Here is a 19,886-nt window from a genome sequence, read left to right as displayed (position 1 = left end):
ATTCTTCCAATCCACGAGCAGGGGATGTCTCTCCATTTCTTTGTGTCTTCTTCTATTTCTTTTAACAGTGTTTTATAGTTTTCTTTGTATAGGTCCTTTACCTCTTTTGTTAGATTTATTCCCAAATATTTGATTTTTTTTGTTTCAATAACAAAAGGGATGGTTTTTTTGATTTCTTCTTCTTCAGATTTATTGTTTGTGTATAGGAAGGCTACTGACTTTTGCGTGTTGATTTTGTATCCTGCCACTTTACTGAACTGATTGATGAGTTGAATTAGCTTTTCTGTGGAGTTTTTGGGGTTCTCTATGTATAATATCATATCGTCTGCAAATAGTGATAGTTTGACTTCTTCTTTTCCTATTTGGATTCCTTGGATGTCTTTCTCTTGTCTTATTGCCCTGGCTAGGACTTCCAGTATTATATTGAAAAGCAGTGGTGAGAGTGGACATCCTTGTCTTGTTCCAGATCTTAATGGAATTGCTTTCAGCTTTTCACCATTGAGAATGATACTGGCTGTTGGCTTGTCATAGATGGCCTTTATGATGTTGAGGTATGTTCCTTGTATCCCAAGAATTTCAAGGGCTTTTATCATGAATGGGTGTTGCACTTTGTCGAAAGCTTTCTCAGCATCTATTGATATTATCATATGGTTTTTATATTTCTTTTTGTTGATGTGTTGGATAACGTTGATTGATTTTCGGATGTTAAACCATCCTTGTGCCCCTGGAATGAATCCTACTTGGTCGTGGTGAATTATCTTATGGATACATTGTTGGATTCTGATGGCTAAAATTTTATTGAGGATTTTTGCATCAGTGTTCATTAGGGAGATTGGCCTGTAGTTTTCCTTTTTTGTGTTGTCCTTGTTCGGTTTTGGTATTAGTGTAATGTTGGCTTCATAGAACGTGTTTGGTATTGTCCCTTCCTTCTCAATTTTTTGGAAGAGTTTGTGAAGGATAGGCACTAATTCGTCTCTGAATGTTTGGTAGAATTCATTTGTAAATCCATCAGGTCCTGGGCTTTTGTTTTTGGGGAGGTTTTTGATTACCATTTCAATTTCGCTAATTGTAATTGGTCTGTTTAGGTGTTCTATTTCTTCTTTATCTAGCTTTGGGTGATTGTAGAGTTGTAGGAATTTGTCCATCTCCTCTAGATTGTTAAACTTGTTTCCATATAACTGTTCATAGTAGTTACTGATTATTCTTTTGATTTCTGCTGTGTCCGTTGTGATTTCTCCTCTTTCATTGATGATCCTGTTTATTTGTGCTTTCTCCCTTTTTTCCTTTGTGAGCCTGGCTAGGGGTTTGTCTATTTTATTGATTTTTTTCAAAGAACCAGCTTTTGGTTTCATTGATCTTTTGGATTGTTTTTTTAGTTTCAATTTCATTTATTTCTGCTTTGGTTTTTATTATTTCTTTTCTTCTACTGGTTTTGGGTTTTTTTGTTGTTCTTTTTCTAGATCTTTGAGCTTCGAGATTAGGTTGTTTCTTTGAGTTCTTTCTTGTTTCTTGATGTGAGCTTCTATTGCTATATATTTTCCTCTTATTACTGCTTTTGCTGCATCCCATACATTTAGGATATTGGTGTCCTCCTTGTCGTTCAATTCAAAAAATTTTTTAATTTCTTCTTTGATCTCCTCATTAGTCCAGTGGTCTTCCAGTAGTGTGGTTTTTAATCTCCATGAGGTAGGAAAGTTCCTTGCCTTCTTTTTATGGTTTATTTCTAGTTTGATGCCTTCATGGTCAGAAAAGATGGTTGGTATGATTTCAATCTTGGTGTATCTGTTGATGTTGTCTTGTGCCCCAGTATGTGATCGATCCTGGAGAATGATCCGTGTGCGCTTGAGAAAAATGTGTACTCCGTTTTTTTGGGGTTTAGTGTTCTATAGATGTCTGTTAAGCCCAATTGCTCTAGGTCCTTATTTAGAGCTTTGATTTCTTTACTTATTTTTGTCTTGTTGATCTATCCATTGTTGATAGTGGTGTGTTGAAGTCTCCCACTACGTATGTGTTTTCTCTGATGTCTGTTTTCAGAGAGGACAACAGTTGTCTGATATATTTTGGTGCTCCTTCGTTTGGTGAGTATATGTTAATGAGTGTTATTTCTTCTTGAAGTATTGTCCCCTTGATCATAATGTAGTGACCATTGGGGTCTCTTTTTATCTTTTTGAGTTTGAAATCTGTTTTATCTGATATAAGTATAGCTGTTCCTGCTTTCTTTTTTGGTCCATTTGCTTGTAGGATTGTTTTCCATCCTTTAACTTTGAGCCTATTTTTATCTTTTGTAGCTAAATGTGTTTCCTGGAGACAGCAAAAGGTTGGGTTTTGTTTCTTAATCCAGGCTGCAACTCTGTGTCTTTTTATTGAAGAGTTTAGTCCATTTACATTTAGAGTTAATATTGATATGTTAACATCTGTATTTGCCATTGTGTTTGTCTTTCCTTTGATTTTATTTATTTATTCTTTTAATAATTTTTTTTTTTTTTTGGCCTTCTTTCATTGTTATTCGTCCCTCTGAGGTTCTGGCTTTAGGACTCCTTGTAGTATTTTTTGGAGTGGGGGTTTAGTTGCAATGAAATTCCGGAGTTTCTGTTTGTCTGGGAAGGTCCGTATTCTTTCTTCAAAGAGGAAGGAGAGCTTTGCGGGATAGAGTATTCTTGGTTGGCATCTGTTTTCTTGGAGTCTGTTGACTATGTCCCTCCACTCTCTCCTTGCCCGTAGTGTTTCTTCGGAGAAGTCTGATGTCAGCCTGATTGGCTTTCCTTTGAATGTTATCTGTTTTTTCCCTCTTGCCAGCTTCATTATTTTTTCCTTGTCCTGGATTCTAGGGAGCTTTACTATTATGTGTCTTGCTGTATTTTTCCTTTCGTCGTGGAAGTTTGGTGTTCTTCTTGCTTCTTGTATATCAATTTTCAGCTCCTTCTTCACATTTGGGAAGTTCTCTTCAATTATCTCTTTGAATATTTTCTCTGTTCCTACTTCTCTCTCCTCTCCTTCTGGTATTCCTATAACTCTTATATTTCCTTTCCTCATGGAGTCAGATAGTTCCCGAAGTCTTTCTTCATTCTTTTTCCTTCGTACTTCTCTTTCCTTTTCTGTTTTGGTTCTTTTTATTTCTGTGTCTTCAAGAGCACTTATTCGTTCTTCCATTTCATCAATTCTGCTTTCATTGCTTTTCCCAGAATTCTTTAGTTCTTCCACTAATTCTTTGATCTCCTGCATTTCTTTTACTTCCCTCTTTAGGGACTCAATTTCATTCTTCTGATTGTTGATTATTTTTCCCTTATCATTGTTTTCCTTTATGACTTCTGTCAGTTTTTTAATCACAGCAATTTTAAATTCTCTTTCTGGAAGGCTCAGAAGTTCTTCCAAGTTACTGTCGTTGCAATCTGGGGGCTGGTTTTCTTTTTGTGGTGTGCTTTTTCTCTGGAGAGTTGCTAGGTTGCGTGTGGTTCTTCTCCTCCCTACTGTCTGTTTTCTAATTTGCCGTATGCGTTGGGACACTGTGTTGATGGGACTGGCCGGCATCTTGGGTGGGCTTCTCTGCTCCCCTCTGGTTCCTCCAGGAGTCATCTGTCAGTTTCAAGCAGTCTTTATTGGAGAAAGGTCCCTGTCCTAAAATGCCGATGTGGGGACACACTCCCCTGTGCGCCTGGTCTGTCCCAGCGGTGGGTTCCTGTTCCCCCTCTGGGCTTGGACTGCAGGCCAGAGGGGGTCTGGTGTGGGCGAACTTCCCCTGCTCACCTCTGGCTCCTGAGGAAGCCTTGTGCAGGTAGTCTTTACTGAAGAAATGTCCCTGTTCTAAAATGGTGATGTGGGACACACTCCCTGTGCGTCCAGTCTCAGGCACACTCTTCTGCGCGCCTGGTCTGCCCCGGCTGTGGGTGCTTGCTCTCCCTATGGGCTCAGACTACTTGTTCGGAAGGGGCCCGGTGTGGGCTAACTCCCCAGCTGGCCACTAGCTCCTTCAGGAGCCTGTGCTGGCTTCAAGTCGCTAGGTGGCGCCAGAGATCTCTCCTAGAGCCCTTGGGGAGCTGATTTTCCACCCCGTGGGACAGGGAGCAGAGCGGGGATGGTAGGGTACACCTCAACGGCTTTGGGGTGCTGTGTCTGCCTTGTGCCCCACCGTCGTGGGGAACCCATGCCCCTAATTTCGTGCCCCGGGTCTCAGTTCCAAAGCCCTCAGTTCCAGGACGCGGGCTGTAGCCCAGTTCAGTGGCGCGGGAATGGCGCCTTTTGCACCGCTCCCGTGCCTGGACGCCTGGTTCCTGCTCACTCAGGGAGGGACCTTCACCTCAGTGAGGACCTCCGCGCGTCTCCCCGCAAGCCTAGGTCGTCTCCCAAGCCTAGGTCGCAGGCGCGGGGACCTGGGCAGCCGTGATCCCGGTCTGCACTTGCTTTTCAAGAGCGCCAAGCGCGCCACTTTCCCGCGCCAGCTTACCGGCAGCCCGGGCTGTGTGCGTGTCTCCCGGGGTCTTTGTTCTTCTCTAATGGTGCCCGGAGCTGGTCGCTCACCGCCGCGGTGAATCCTGCAGGGTTCGCCTCAGCTCCCGTTCACGGGGTGTGGTGGCTGCAATAGTTCCTTTCCGCTCACAGTCCCGCTTGCTGCGTCGTTTGTTCTTGTGGGCCGTTTTGGTTTGTTGTTTTCCTCCTCTCTGCCGGGTCGGAGAGTGCCGCCTCTGTGGGCGGGGGAGGGGAGCAGGGTTCTGCGCTTCCCTCCCTTCTAGTCCTCTTTTATGGCCACTTTCTTCTTCGGGCAGTTTGCTGGCGTCACCCGTTTATCTTCCGTGTCCCACTTCTCACTGGGACCTGCCGCTTTTCCTCCCTATTAACTTTTTTTAATGGGAGATCTTACTCGCAGTGTCTCCTCGCCACCATGTTGCTCCGCCCCTCGTTTCCTGCCTAGGAAGTTCGGTTTTATTGTTTTAATTAAAAAACACTTTATTGAGGTATGATTCAGATAGAAAAGCTGCACTTACTGAATGTATGTACCTTGATAAATTTGCAGATAGCTAGACACCTGTGCAATCATCATCACAATCAGTGCCACAAATACCCATCACTTCCAAAAGTATTTGTATAGTTTTTAAACTCATGCAGTACCCCAGACTTTTAAGGAAGAAGCTTCTAAGATTCTTCCTTTGCCCAGCCCCTGTGAACTGCACCCAGAGGCAGCCCCTTACAATTCTTTTTTTTTTTTAAACTACTTTTTTTCCCCCAAAGATTTATTTCTTTATGCATACAAGAACTGGGGTACAGGCCAGAGAGAGGTATAGGGGGTGAGAGGACTCACCAGAGACAGAGTGGGGAGCAGAACAGGCAGATCTATCGAAACACACTGCTGAGGGGAGCAGCGGGCGAGACAGGAGAGGTCCACTGCGCCATGTGGGCGGCTCCCTAGCTGGCCGGGGATCAAACTCATGCTGCAGAGGCTGTGGACAGCTTCACAGTGCTGTGCTTATTAACCCCTTGCGCCACCAGGGAGGCCCCAGCCTCTTAGAATTCTTACGGTAGTTCTTACTCTGGACACTCCATGTTTCCTGATAATGTACTTGTGCTTCTCCACTCTGAATATTAAGAGTTGACTTTTTCCTGTGCACTTTGGCTCCATCCACCGCGCACATTCTCCTCCTGCCCCCTCCTTCAGTGTCATAATCTTGGGTTCATTCATTTTTTGGTGCATATATTATTGCAACTTTGTCTTTCTTTTTACCCAAATGAACCCTGTCTTTTTAAAAAAGAATTTGGTGGCTTCTTTTTGTGAGCTTAGTTTTATATGTTTATGTCATTAAATTTTGGTTTTGAGTCATTCACAGACAGTTTGTTGGTTGGTATGTATATGCATTGTAGGATGTGGCTGATAGCATTGCATTGTCACACATTTTGTTCCCACTCAGTAAACACTTTGATCTAAAGATCTTTTTGGTTCTGGAAAATGTTTTTGTATATCTATTTCATAATTTTCTCCCCTCTATTTTCTTTCTTTTTTTTTTTTTTTAAAGAGGCACGTATTTTATTTATTTGTTTGTTTGTTTGTTTGTTTGTTTATACATGCACTGGGTACAGTCAGAAACACGGGAGGGTGAGAGAATTCACCAGAGCCAGAGCGGGGAGCAGAGCAGGCAGAAGGACCGAAGTACACTGCTGAGGGGAGCAGCGGGCGGCAGGAGAGGTCTGCGCGCCATGTGGGACCCTCCTCCGGTGGCTGGGGAGCAGCCGGGGATCGAACCGGCGCCTCAGAGGCCGCGGGCAGCTTCGCAACCCAGAGCTCAACCGCTGCGCCATGTGGGACCCTCCTCCGGTGGCCGGGGAGCAGCCGGGGATCGAACCGGTGCTGCAGAGGCTGCGGGCAGCTTCACAACCCAGCGCTCAACCGCTGCGCCACCGGGAAGGCCCTATTTGGACTTTTAAACAAGTAGCCTATTATCAGCTCTACCTGAACTCCCACCTTCAGATCAGACCTGGTGCTTCTAATTTCAGAGTGTTTTAGAGCCCGCAGTGTAGACTGGTCTGCTCCTTGCCTCCCCCTTTCCCAGGCACTTACATGTCAGCTCATATTGCTCTGCACAGTAGTCCTCTTTCCAGCTTTCAAAATGTTATTCTTATCTGCTATTGTCTGCTCTGTATCTTTCTGGTTTTAACTATTTTTATTCCCTCGCTGTCATCATAGAAGGGATTAGGGGAGTAATAGCAATAAATGCATGTCATGACTTATCTGCAAGTTTGCGATAGGAGGTGTGACTTATTTTTTAAACACTGCCTAGTAGTCTAGTGTGGGTGGATTTTTTGGTGAGTTATGAGGGGTCACTATAAGGCCATGGCTATTGCTGCTAGTCCCTATGGGGGTGGATCCACCATTCTTGAATGAGGCTCAAGGATTTGAGAAACAAGGGATCAAGAGATTAGTCCTAGGGCCTAAAAAAGAAGTGTCAGAAAAATAGGTGCCTGTAGGAGACCAGTCTTTCTTGACCTCTCTCCTCTCCCCATCCTCCACCTCTTTCTTTCTCTCCCTTCCCCTTTTTTTAAAAGATTTATTTATTTATGCATATAAGAACTGGGATACAGGCCAGAGGTGTAGGGGGGCAGAGGGAGGGGAGATGAGAGGATTCACTAGAGACAGAGCAGGGAGCAGAACAGGCAGACTGACTGAAATACACTGCTGAGGGGAGCAGCAGGCAAGACAGGAGAGGTCTACTGTGCCACGTGGGTAGCTCCCTGGCCCGTCGGCCACATGGCTGCAGAGGCTGTGGACAGCTTCACAGTGCTGTGCTTAACCCCTTGCGCCATCAGGGAGGCCCTCCCTCCCTTTTTTCTTCCTGTCCCTCATTCTCTTGACAGAGTCATAATCTCAAAAGTGAAAGTAAGCATCTTAAAGGTCATTTAGAATGATTGTATGTCTCTGCAGCTTCCCCACCAGCATATGCTTAATCACTTCCTATAATGGGGAGCTCACTATTTTACAAACATGGTGATAATGCAAATATTTTTCTTATTAGTAGACACAATATTTATTGAGGTCTTAATGTGAGCCTGTCATGTGTGATAAAGCATTTTATATGTATTATGTCATCAGATCCTTATAGTAACTTGCAACAAAGTTATTATTGTAATTTTGTGGGTAGAGAACTGAGGCTCAGTGAAGCTGAGGATACCTTCTGCCTCACTTAACAAGTGCCTTCTAGGGCCTCCCCGGTGGCGCAGCGGTTGAGCGCTGGGTTGCGAAGCTGCCAGCGCCGGTTCGATCCCCCGGCTGCTCCCCGGCCACTGGAGGAGGGTCCCACATGGCGCGCAGACCTCTCCTGCCGCCCGCTGCTCCCCTCAGCAGTGTACTTCGGTCCTTCTGCCTGCTCTGCTCCCCGCTCTGGCTCTGGTGAATTCTCTCACCCTCCTGTGCTTCTGACTGTACCCAGTGCTTGTATAAATAATAAATAAATAAATCTTTTTAAAAAAAAAAAAAAAAAAAAAAAAAAAACAAGTGCCTTCTAGTCCTTCGGCTTTTTTTTTTTTTTAAAGATTTATTTATTTATTTATACAAGCACTGGGTACAGTCAGAAGCACAGGAAGGTGAGAGAATTCGCCAGAGCGGGGAACAGAACAGACAGACCGATGAACTACACTGCTGAGGGGAGCAGCGGGCACGGCAGGAGAGGTCTGCGCGCCATGTGGGACCCTTGCCGGTGGCCGGGGATCAAACCGGCGCTGCAGAGGCTGTGGCAGTCTCGCAGCCCAGCGCTCAACCGCTGCGCCACCAGGAGAGGCCCTAGTCCTTTGGCTTTTTACTATAGATAATGAGAAGAGAAGAAATTCATTTGACAAGTTTCAAGAAAACCTGTCTCCCTATTAACTGGACTATATAGCACATTTGCTGGAAATAGGAAAGATCCGTGGGTGTTAAAAGCATGTAATTAAGACTCTACAGCGTTTTCTTTCCCTGCCTTCCCTTGTGGGTCTTCATGGTTCCTCTGACCCCATGCTAGCCCATCCCTTTTAGACTTGGTTTCAGATCAGAGAGGCTATGTGGCTCTCTTGCTCAGCGGCCCACCTTGGGAACTATCTCTCGGCCACCTTGCCTGTAAAAGTGCCTATCCCTTTCTCATCAACTGAGTCTTGATGTAGAGGGCCCTTGTTCTATCCTGTGGCCTTTGGTTGATGGATCACTGTCAGTTTTAGATTTTAAGTCTTAAACTCTAGACTGGTTTCCCAAAGACTGTGCAAGTGCCCCTGTGCAATGAAGTGCCTGACAGGAAACTAATCCCCAAGTTTCCAGTTTGGAATTATGGTAGCTGTAAGTTCTGGTGGTTAGACTGATAAAGGGAAGCAAATCACTTTCTACATACTTTTGCTTAGTTATGATGTATTGTATGTGCAAGAGCCTGCTTGGTCTTAAAATACCATTGCTGAATTTGGATAAAAGGGAATATCTTGGGGCCTCCCTGGTGGCGCAGCGGGTTGAGCGCCGCCCTATGAAGCTGTCCGCAGCCTCTGCAGCGCGCAGGTTCAATTTTTAGCCAGCCAGGGAGAAACCCACATGGCACAGCAGACCTCTCCTGCCTTGCCTGCTGCTCCCCTCAGCAGTGTCTTTGGTCTGTCTGCCTGTTCTGCTCCCTGTTCTGTCTCTGGTGAATTCTCTCACCCTCCCACATATCTGACCTGTACCCCAGATCTTATATAAATAAATGAATCTTTTTTAAAAAAAATGAATAATGATGTAAAAAAAAATTAAAAAAAAAAAAAGGAAATATCTTGGCCTCCTCAGTGGTGCAGCGGTTGAGCGCCGCGCTGCAAAGCTGTGCACAGCCTCTGCAGTGCCTGTTTGATTCCCCGCTGGCCAGGGAGAACCCCTTATGGCACAGCAGACCTCTCCTGCCTCGCCTGCTGCTCCCCTCAGCAGTGTCTTCGGTCTGTCTGCCTGTTCTGCACCGGGTCTGGTGAATTCTCTCACCCTCCCGCGCTTCTGACCTGTACCCCAGTTCTTGTATATAAAAAAAAAAGGGAATATGTTACTTTTTCCCTGAACGTCATAACAAAGCATTTTCCCCCTAAAAAAGTTTCTTTACATTCTTTTTTTTAAAGATTTGTTTATTTATGCATACAAGAACTGGGGGTAGGCCAGAGATGTAGGGGGTGGGAGGATTCACCAAAGACAGAGTGGGAAGCAGAACAGGCAGATCTACTGAAATACACTGCTGAGAGGAGAGGCGGGCAAGACAGGAGAGGTTTGCTGTTCCATGTGGGTCAACTCCCTGGCCAGGGATCAAACTCATGTTGCAGTGGCTAGTTATAGCTTGATAGCGCTGTGTCTTTAACCCCTGCGCCACTTGGGAGGCCCTTTTCACATTCTTGTTTCTCACTGCAACATACAGGTTGCAGTGTGTGCTGTTATTATCCCATGTTGGAATTTTCATCAAATTTCTGGCTCTCACTGTTACACATAATGCTGTGATGAAGATTTGTGTGTACGCAGTCTTTTGGGTCATGAGGAGTATTTCCTTATAAATTCCTTATAAATTTCCTTATAAATTCCTACAACTGGAATTTAAGAATTTAGACTCTTGCTATTTATTGCCAAAATTTGTTCCCAAAGGACTAAATCTATTTATAAAGAGAGTGGCTTTTTAAAGAGTTTTTTTTTTTTGTGTGTGTGTGTGTTTTTTTAAAGATTTAGTTATACAAGCACTGGGCACAGTCAGAAGCACGGGAGGGTGAGAGAATTCATCAGAGCCAGAGCGGGGAACAGAACGGCAGACTGATGAAATACACTGCTGAGAGGAGCAGCGGGCGTTGCAGGAGAGGTCTGTCATGCCATGTGGGACCCTCACCTGCTGCCGGGGATCAAACTGGCACTGCAGAGGCTGCAGGCAGTGTCACAGCCCAGCTCTCAACCGCTATGCCACCAGGGGAAGCCCTTAAAGAGGTTCTATAAACAACCCTGCATATGACTCAAACCTGTGTTCCTTTAGGAAGGCTAATTGATTTGTGGTTACTTTTCAGTGTATTAAACTAATTTTGTTTAACTACTTTTGGTTTATAGTCAACTTTTTATTTTGAGGTAATTGTAAGTGTCACACACAATTGTAAGAAGTAGGGGCCTCCCTGGTGGCGCAGGGGTTAAAGTCCGATCTCTGGCAAGGGAGATAACCGACATGGCGCAGCAGACCTCTCCTGTCTCATCCACTCCCCTCAGCAGTGCATTTTAGTAGATCTGCCTCTTATGCTCCCCACTCTATCTCTGGTGACTCCTTCCTGTCCCACCTTTGGCCTACAAGCCAGTTCTTGTATGCATCAATAATAAAAAAAAAATTATAAGAAGTAATTCAGAGAGGCCCATGTCTCCTTGCAGTGTCACAACCAGGTCTTGACATTAATGATTTTGCTTAAAGGAGTATTTCATATTAATGGTAAAAAAAAATTACCATTTCAAATTAATGGTAAATTTCAAAAGATGTAGAAAAATATTGAAAAAATAGACATCCATATAAATAAAGAAATGAATAAATAACTTTTCCTCCACCCCCTGACCTTATTTCCAAGGGAAATCACTGTTTTTGAAAAACAAAAAACAGGATTGATTGGAGTTTCTATTTTCATGTTCTTTGACTATATGTGTATATATAGCCTTTAGGGACTTGATTTGAGGAACACTACAAACAGCAGATAAAATCTCTCATGTTATTTAAGCCCCAGGAAACAGGAAATAAGCATTCTTAGAGCATTTCATTATAAGAATGAAATAACGCATTTTTATTTCAGTAGTCCCCCCCTGGGGAGGGCCCCATGTCTCTGGGAGTAAAGGAAACAGTCATGTTGCATGGTAGGAAGTTGCATCTTACATCAGAAGTATGAAAACAAGATCTGGCTTTGCATTAGTAAATTAAAGCAAGACAGTAAACCCTCAAGGTATACAAGGGTCTTTAAGCCCAAGGAGCTTTGCTCCCATGATAGTAAATGCTTAGCCTCTTTGATTATTTAAAATATATGTGGACAGTCATTAGTAAGCAGACATTTAAATGAGCAGGTTGTTATCTTTAAAAACTTTTTACTTTGAAAAATATTTTAAAGAAAATTGCAAGAAGAATACAAAGGATCTGTATACCCCTTTTCCCAGAAAACCCATTTCTGTGGAACAAAGGGTACAACCCAGTGTCACACAGTACACCCTTCTAAGTCTGTTAATATGGTACAGTTCGTCAGTTTTTTTGTTTTTGTTTTGTTTTGTTTTTGTGGGACCCTCGCTGGTGGCCGGGGATCGAGCTGGCGCTGCAGAGGTTGCGGGCAGCCTCGCAACCCAGCGCTCAACCACTGCACCACCAGGGGAGGCCCTAGTTCATCAGTTTTTGCTGGATTGTCATGCCCTTGACATTTGTTTTAAGGCATAGGATAGTCATTTTGTAGAATATCTCTCAATTTGGGTCTGCCCAGTGATTCTGCATGATTACATTCAGGTTATGTATTTTAGGCCAGAATGTCATAGATTCCATGTTGTTTTCATTGTATTCTGCCTTTCCAGTGAAGTTACTGTTGTTCATCTGAAGTACAACAAGGGTTTCCAGTCTCTTTTTATTCTTTCCATGACCCAGCCCCGGGTGGTGTCTGAGTGCTAGGTGTGTTCGGTACTGTTGGGATATTGCTGCTCCCAGGCCTATTCATGGGATGAAACCAGGCAAGTTTTACACCTATAGTTTTTTTTTTTTTTAAAGATTTATTTATTTATGCATACAAGAACTGGGGTGTAGGCCAGAGGTGCAGGGGAGTAAGAGGATTCACCAGAGACAGAGTGGGAAGCAGAACAGGTAGATGTAGTGAAATACACTGCTGAGGGGAGCGGCAGGCAAGACAGAAGAGGTCTGCTGCACCATGTGGGCTAGCTCCCTGGCCGAGGATCAAACTTGTGTTGTAGTGGCTGGCAATAGCTTAATAGTGCTGTGTCTTTAACCCTTGTGCCACCAGGGAGGCCCTATAGTTATTTTTATATGTATCTTACATATCATGTTCATCATATACTTCTAGTCCCAAAGTAGCACTACAGTAGTTTTTTAAAAAATATGACAGCAGGGTCTCCCTTGTGGCGCAGGGGTTATCAAGCTATCGCCAGCCACTGTGGCATAAGTTTGATCCCTGGCCAGGGAGCTAACCCTCATGGCACAGCAGACCTCTCCTGTCGTGCCTGCTGCTCCCCTCAGCAGTGTATTTCAGTAGATCCACCTGTTTTGCTCCTCATTCTGTCTCTGGTGAATCCTCTCACCCCATACCTCTGGCCTGGACCCCAGTTCTTTTTTTTCTTTTTTTTTTTTTAAGATTTATTTATTTATTTTATACAAGCACTGGATACAGTCAGAAGCACGGGAGGGTGAGAGAATTCACCAGAGCCAGAGCAGGGAGCGGAACAGGCAGAAGGACCGAAGTACACTGCTGAGGGTAGCAGCGGGCAGCAGGAGAGGTCTGCGCGCCATGTGGGACCCTCCTCCAGTGGCCGGGGAGCAGCCGGGGATCGAACCGGCACTGCAGAGGCTGACGGGCAGCTTTGCAACGCAGCGCTCAACTGCTGTGCCACCGGGGAGGACCAACCCCAGTTCTTGTATGCATAAATAAATAAAAATAAATCTTTAAAAAATATATGACAGTACCTTTATCCTTCACAGATTTCTGTCATGATAGAAAATCTTTAATTTGTTGAACTCGTAATATATTAACAGGTTAATACTAATATAGATAACTGAGGTTACAGGATCAATAAAAATAGAAAGATATCATTCAGGAAAGTGAGTTTTGGGCAAAGTCTACAAGGAACAGGCATTCCAGGTGGAGCTCAGAACCTTCCAAGTGACAGGGAGCATTTGGTGCTTCCAGAGAAGACCCCATCCTATTTTCCAGTAGCTCTGCACTTGTGTTAAGCTGAGATCTACCCCATTTTTCTCTTGTGCCAAACTCACACTACTTACCTGATTGACTGGGCAAAGCCTCTATGAAAATGCACATACTGGGTTGCTGTCAAACACAGACTTTCCCACTTGGAACAGAGGCTCTTAGCTGGAGGCAATAAAGTGAGGCTTATAAGATTTATTGATTTTATGACTCATTTATGATACATCTCCTGTAGGTTCTGATTCATCAGGTCTGGGACCAAGAATCTACAAGTACCCCAAACAGTTATTTGATCAAATATGAGGAATCTCTGACCTAAAAGACCAAGCTAAGAAATTTGGCATAACTGCAATAATAGTTGTCAATGGGGAGTCAATATCAGAGACTCTCAGGAGGACCAGGAGAGTCTTTTTTACCATGGCCAGGTTCTATGCATACTTAATTATAATGGGAGGAGGAGGGAATAACATCCATAGATTTTTTTTTTTTTTTGTGGGACCCTCGCCGGTGGCTGGGGATCAAACTGGCGCTGCAGAAGCTGTGGGCAGTCTCACAACCCAGCACTCAACCACTGCGCCACCAGGGGAGGCCCTCACATCCATAGATTTGAAAGTGGCAGGGCTGTATTTTGAAAATGTTTCCTAGAGAAAAACTTCTGCTGAGGTAGAATCACTGCAAACTGTGCCACTATTATTGTTTTAGCGTATAGGTCATAACTCTGAGGAAGGCTGTAGCTTAAAAGTTTCAGAGCTTGTGTATACTCACATCCCTTTGCTAAAGGACTGTATTTGGAACCAAGAAATAACAACATAGGTAATATGTGCTGCATGCGTACTCCATGTTAAGGGCTCTACCATGCTATTTTTAACATTCACTGCATGGCATATGTTCTGTTATTATCTCTAATATTACAGAAATTGAAACTTAGGGAGCAGTGAAGTAACTTGCTTAAGATCATGATTAATGAGGAGCCAAGAATACAATCCAGTCTGATTCCAGAGGACATGCTCTTATGTGCTCAAAGTCTGTTGAATGAATAAGGAATGAAAGTTGAGCAGAAAACTAATGAATAGTGAAGAAATATTTAATGAAAAGTGAAAATACATCTATGTTATAGAGTCTCTGCAAGTAGAATTTTCAACTTGGAAAGGATTTGAGAGAGAGCACCTCCACTGTATTCCCAAGAAGTTCCTTTGCAGCCTTCTAAGTGACAGGGAGCGTTTGGTGCTTCCAGAGAAGATCCTGTCCTGTTTTCCAACAGCTCTGCACTTCTGTTAAGCTGAGATCTGCCCCCTTTTTTTCTTGTGCTGAGCTCTGGTGCCACACTACTTGTCTGATTGCTGGGCAAAGCCTCTAAGCAGAGTTCAGGAGAGGGAAATTCTGTGTTCTCTGCCTGGAACAGTATAGCACTCCTCTCCCAGTCCCCAAGAAGCACAGGATTTCTCCCCCTTCATTCCCTTCAAGTCTCTATTCAAACATCACTTATCGGAGAGGTGAGGCCTCCATAATCAGCTTCCCCAAAGCCATTAACCATCCATCTGGAATATGGTTTGTTCTCCCCACCTTGCCCCAGAATATAATCTCTTTGAGAGACTTGATCTTTTTTTGGTTCAGTGCTGAATCCCCAGCCCTGGAGCAGTGCCTTGCATAAAAGAGATGTTTCATAAATATTTGCTGAGTGAATGAGAGAGAGGAGAACTTAATAACTAAACATCCAATCCAGGGAGGCAGGGAGAAGTAGAAATCATGGATGGGGGGAACCAGTGACAGAGACATAAATGGTATTACTTTGGCTATATGTGCAGAATTCTATATTTCTGATTTGCTTTGTGCATAAAAAATGCTCTACCCTATCTTTTGGCAGGGTTGATAAAGCAGGACATGTTTGTGCTGGAGTTCCATGGTAGCAAGAGCCTTCAAATTTTCCTGTGTTTTCTCTTCCAGATGAGACAAAAGGACCCAGTGAAAGGAATGACAGCAGATGACTAAAGCCACCCCTCCCCCTCTGCACTGTATGTACTGAATTGCTTACATATCATACATACACAAGTCTGTAGGTCCTCAGGGCCTCAGCAGTTCACTGTGGAGTCAGAAAACCTGCTTCTTTCCTCATCCTGCCCTCTAGTAATAGTGATGACTATCACTAATAGGCTTGCTGTACTCTCAGGCTTCCATTTGAAAGAGATTATGATGTAGACTATTTCAGGAAGATGTGATTTTTATAAAGAACTACCTAGATAGAGACCGACAGGATGGTAAGACAGGGTTGGGGGCGTAGGTGGGGGTGGATGCAGAATCAAAACTTACCTGCTCTCTTCCTCTTATAACTTAAATCATCTCAAGTTGAAATAGGCATTTTGGGGTGCTCCCTATACCTCCCATGCCAGAGCCAGTTCCTAACTCCTGTTTGCATTCCCTGCCCCTCCCCTGGAAAATTTGCTGACCAGACTGCTCTTCTAGCATTCATCCTTGTGTCTGGGCTTATTTTCCTTCTTCATATCCCTTGATCCCATACTAAGTAGCTGTCGTCAGCAGAGCCAGCTTCCTTCAGATGCTTGGAGAGTATTTCTGTCCAGGCCATAGGACCTGTATGTCCTTGTTTCATGTTGTCGCTTTTCCCCAAGCTCCTTCCTTCTATTAGTTCCTAGCGCTGGTCCCCCAGTGCTCTGCACACCTCCAGACTTGCTCTCTTCCCAGCATCTTAGAGTGGGCTTGATCATGGAATGAAAAACCTCACTCTGCTCCCACCGGACTCTGAGAAAGGATTGCTTTATTGAATAAATACTGGCTGTCCTATAGCACCAAGGAGCTGAGGAGACCTGGGTGTCACCAGCAGTGATGTAGACCTCTCTCTCTCCCTGCCCGATGTGCTTGAGGAGAACTTCTGGGAGATAGGAGGGTAGCATGAAGGGATTGTTGCAATGTCAGCTTCTCCGTCACGGTTTGGACCTTAGTTTCCTCTCTCCTTCCACCCCCTACCACACCAACTGGCATCCTTCCTCCTTTTGAAATTCTTCCATCAGTAATGATTTACAATGTGTTTCTATTTTCCCCTGTTGCTTCCTTAATAATTGTATTTCTCTTCTAGTTTTGCAAGACAGTGGTCAACAGGAAGGCCCAGCAGCTCCACCCTCCCGAGTGACAGGCCATCTTCGGACGCAGCCTTTCTGTGCCCATTCTTCAGGCAACTTTCCATCCCTTACTGTAGCTGATTCTAGATGCCCTTTAATATTGTGAACAAATAGACCGTCTGGTATTATGAAGCCCGTGTGTACGGGAGCCTGCTCCTCTGAGATATGTGGCGTGTAGGTTGCTGTCTTTACAGCTCCTCTCTCTCATGTTGTGTTTTCACCCATTTCTGTGTGTCCCCCCCCACCCTTTATTTCCAAGTGACATTTTTAGTCTTTCAAAATAGCTGACTTTTGCGATGTGGTGATTTAAATGATATAAATTTTGTTTGTTTTCAACCTTGGGATAAATAAGGTATTTTGCTTCCTGGGCAGATCTTTGCTGTTTTGAATGCTCACCTGGGGACAGGGGGATGAGTTAAAAATTAGAGTCCCCCCCCCCCAATTCCATAGAATAACAGTGTGGCTTCATTACTCTGACCTCTGCCCCCAGTGTCCCATTGTTAGAGTGCTGTAGGCACCAGGGAAGTACCCAAGGCCCAGCCAGTCTGTTTGTGAAATCTTTACAAATACAAATAACCCCTGCCCAGACATTGCATCTCTGGCCACTATTCTTAGAAACACCCATGGCTTCTCAGCCCTCCTGTTGCCCACTCTGTCTGAATCTCTCTGCTGAGCCGTAATTTGCCCAGGTCAACTCTACCTGGAGGGACCTGTCCAGTGTGGCCCTTAGAATTGAGTCTGCCCCATATATACTAGTTAGTCTGCCACCCTGGGGAGCTCTGTATGTCCATGCTCCTCTTCCCTTTTGGGCTGGTGCTGCCACTCAGCAATAATCCTCTTTTCTCTGTGCTTTCTTAGATTCCCGTCCTCTGTCTTTGAGGCTGGTCAGGATACAAGAGTCCTAATCTTTCATGCTGCAAAAAACGCATGCAAAAAGCTTTTTCCCAGTACAATATGTGTCCTCTTGTTTCCAGTTGCTGGAAAGGAATGTGGGGGATCAAGAACTCAGCTCCTGTGCCCCTGTGCTGAGTTCTGCCCTAGACAATCAAAATCAGGTAATGATTATAGTACAGAACTCTACCAAAGTAGGCTGGTGAGAGTCCAGGCTAAGGGAATAGAAGCTAAGTACTTTGTTTTCTGTGACCTGGCAAAACCTGAGTATGCCTTCTGCTGGGAGAGTCTGAGATAGCTGTGGTACCACCTGACATTTCCCAAACCTAGTGAAGTACGTTGGCCAAGTGTGCAGTGACCCAAGCTCATGCAAGCCTGGATGCAACTGCTATGAGAGACCAAATCTCTCTGGGGAGCAAAAAGTAGGATGGGGTGATTTACCCTTTATGTTTTTGTCAATTTGTCTTGCCTTACTCATTTCTAAGTGCAATAAGGTAGTGTCTCAGGATTGTACCTGTGACATCCTAATGGATGCTTCCCTGTGACCCTCTTGGGACAAGGATGGAGAGATCAGACTCCTATTGTGGTTAACTCTGACCTACATTGAGGCCCCTTTGGAACCAAGAGCTGTCCCCTTTCACCTTCCTTTTAGTCTCCTCACCTTATGGGGTCTCTAGTAACAAATCTGCAGCAATTCAGTTGGTTATTAGCATCACAACTGCTGGTAGCATTTGACTGGGAAAGCTGAAGAGGCATGCCAACTGGAGAAAAATGTAAATGTTTTCCTATAAGCTCTGTATTAGCTATAATTATATTTGTGCTTACAGCTATCCCTTTTTCATTCATCAACTAGGTGAAATCCAGAGGTAGATTATCCTGGGAGAAACAAATGAAGATAATTCTAAGCAGACAGTTGTTCATGTGGTTTGAGGGTCAGCAGAGGACTCCTTCCTTCAGCTCTCATTTGAGATCCATAGCATATCACTTTAGCTCTAGTGGGGGCTCGCTCTTTATCTACCTTTTCTCTGGCTCCACCCACCTCCACCCTGTTGCCCCAGTTTGAAAGCATCCACACAAGCTGAGCTAGAATTTCCTGAAGTCAGCCTAGATCTGGGGCTCTGCTCACATAAATATAAAGGAGGAATGTCCCTGGTCTATTTCATCCCCATGGATAGTGTTGCTGCTGGGCAACAGTGTTGGCCTCTTTTAAGTAACCCCCTTTCCTTCTAACCAACCCCCCCAAAACTGACTACCAGAGGGGCTTATGATGAAAGCCTCAGCTCCAAGGGTAGTACCTGATGATGTGCCACGCCCCTTCAGACCAGCGGCTTCCATTAGATTTGCAGGGTCATAGTCCCAGTTGGAAGCAGCAGTGCCTCTGTAGGAGGGGTGCTGGACTCTGACTCTCACCCAGAGGTCAGGGACAGGGTCAGTATTGTGGGCACATGTATATCTTCCCAGTTTCTCTTACAGTCCCTGCTGGGACTCCCTGAATTATTTTGGTTTGTTCCTAGTGCTACTTTTACAAAATTCACTTTGTAGACTTGATTAGATTACATGTTTATTTAATGTGAGTTTGTGCCTTTTTGTCTCAATCTTCCAATACAGGTATATTGGGGTAGGGGGGAAGCAGTCTAATAAAATCCTAGACAGAGCTTTCTGGAGTCCAGCTTATTGGTGATGTCCTTATGGCCATTTTACAACTTAGAACTCCTCAAACTCTGGTTGATGTCCCTCATACCAGGGAAGAATTAGGAAAAGGTAAAAGATAGCTCTGAAAATTTTTGCAGGTAAATTATACCCTTGTTATTTACAGAAACATTGCTTATCTGAAAATAATTTGACCATTTTCTATTTCATGCTGTTGCTTTCCCTCCTCACATCTTTTTCCCATCCTGCCAAGCAAAACGTTTCAAGTATGAGTTCTTGGTTTCGAGTCTGTGAGCCTCATGAAATTTGTAAAACTATGTGTGCATATTCTGGGGGAAATCATGGCTCTCATTCGATCTTCAAAGTAATCCCCTGCACCATCCTTCCCTCCCCCATTCCCACTTCTAAAAAATATTTAAGAACCAGTGATTAAAAGGAAATCATAGTGAATCTTTGGCAAAGTAAATAATCTTCATTTCATATTTGGCCGTAAAATAAAGGCAGTGGCTGATTTTTCATTCATTGATGTCTAAGAGTCCAGTAACCCCCTAATGTTCAATTTGAAAAGCAAAAAAAAAAAAAAAAATCACTTAGTGGGAGTGGAAACCTATGAACGGAGTTCAATGACCAACGTGAGGACTACCTGCAGCGGGGGCGGGGCTGGACAGTAGCTGTAGTAACCCAGCTCACCCCACCCCCGCCCTTTGGGTTTCCGGGCTTTGGGAAGCTGGAGGGAGGGCAGCGCCGAGGTCAGAGCCCAAGTCCGTCACCGTTGACAGGCGACGAGGAGGAGCGTGCTGGCGCGGGTGCGGCGCGCGCTTCCGCCGGAAGACACTCCTCCCGGCCGGCCTC

The 19,886-nt window shown here is 44.5% G+C and overlaps 1 protein-coding gene across 1 annotated transcript in view; it reads left to right on the top strand.

Annotated features, from left to right (window-relative positions):
* Positions 1–19,796, top strand: part of PITPNA (phosphatidylinositol transfer protein alpha) — a 49,780-nt gene extending 29,984 nt beyond the window's left edge. Inside the window, exons 11-12 of the mRNA XM_037491862.2 lie at positions 15,307–15,374; positions 16,451–19,796. Of these exons, the coding sequence (XP_037347759.1) occupies positions 15,307–15,351 (45 nt within the window). The 3' untranslated portion in view covers positions 15,352–15,374; positions 16,451–19,796. The remainder of the gene's footprint in view (positions 1–15,306; positions 15,375–16,450) is intronic.
* The last annotated feature ends 90 nt before the right edge of the window (positions 19,797–19,886 follow it).

The sequence above is a fragment of the Talpa occidentalis genome, unplaced genomic scaffold (genome assembly GCF_014898055.3).
Source record: "Talpa occidentalis isolate TD23 unplaced genomic scaffold, MPIMG_talOcc4v2.1 talOcc4.7, whole genome shotgun sequence".
NCBI classification, from domain to species: domain Eukaryota; kingdom Metazoa; phylum Chordata; class Mammalia; order Eulipotyphla; family Talpidae; genus Talpa; species Talpa occidentalis.
Note: the sequence above shows the minus strand (reverse complement) of the source record. Positions and strands in the feature narration are given on the sequence as shown.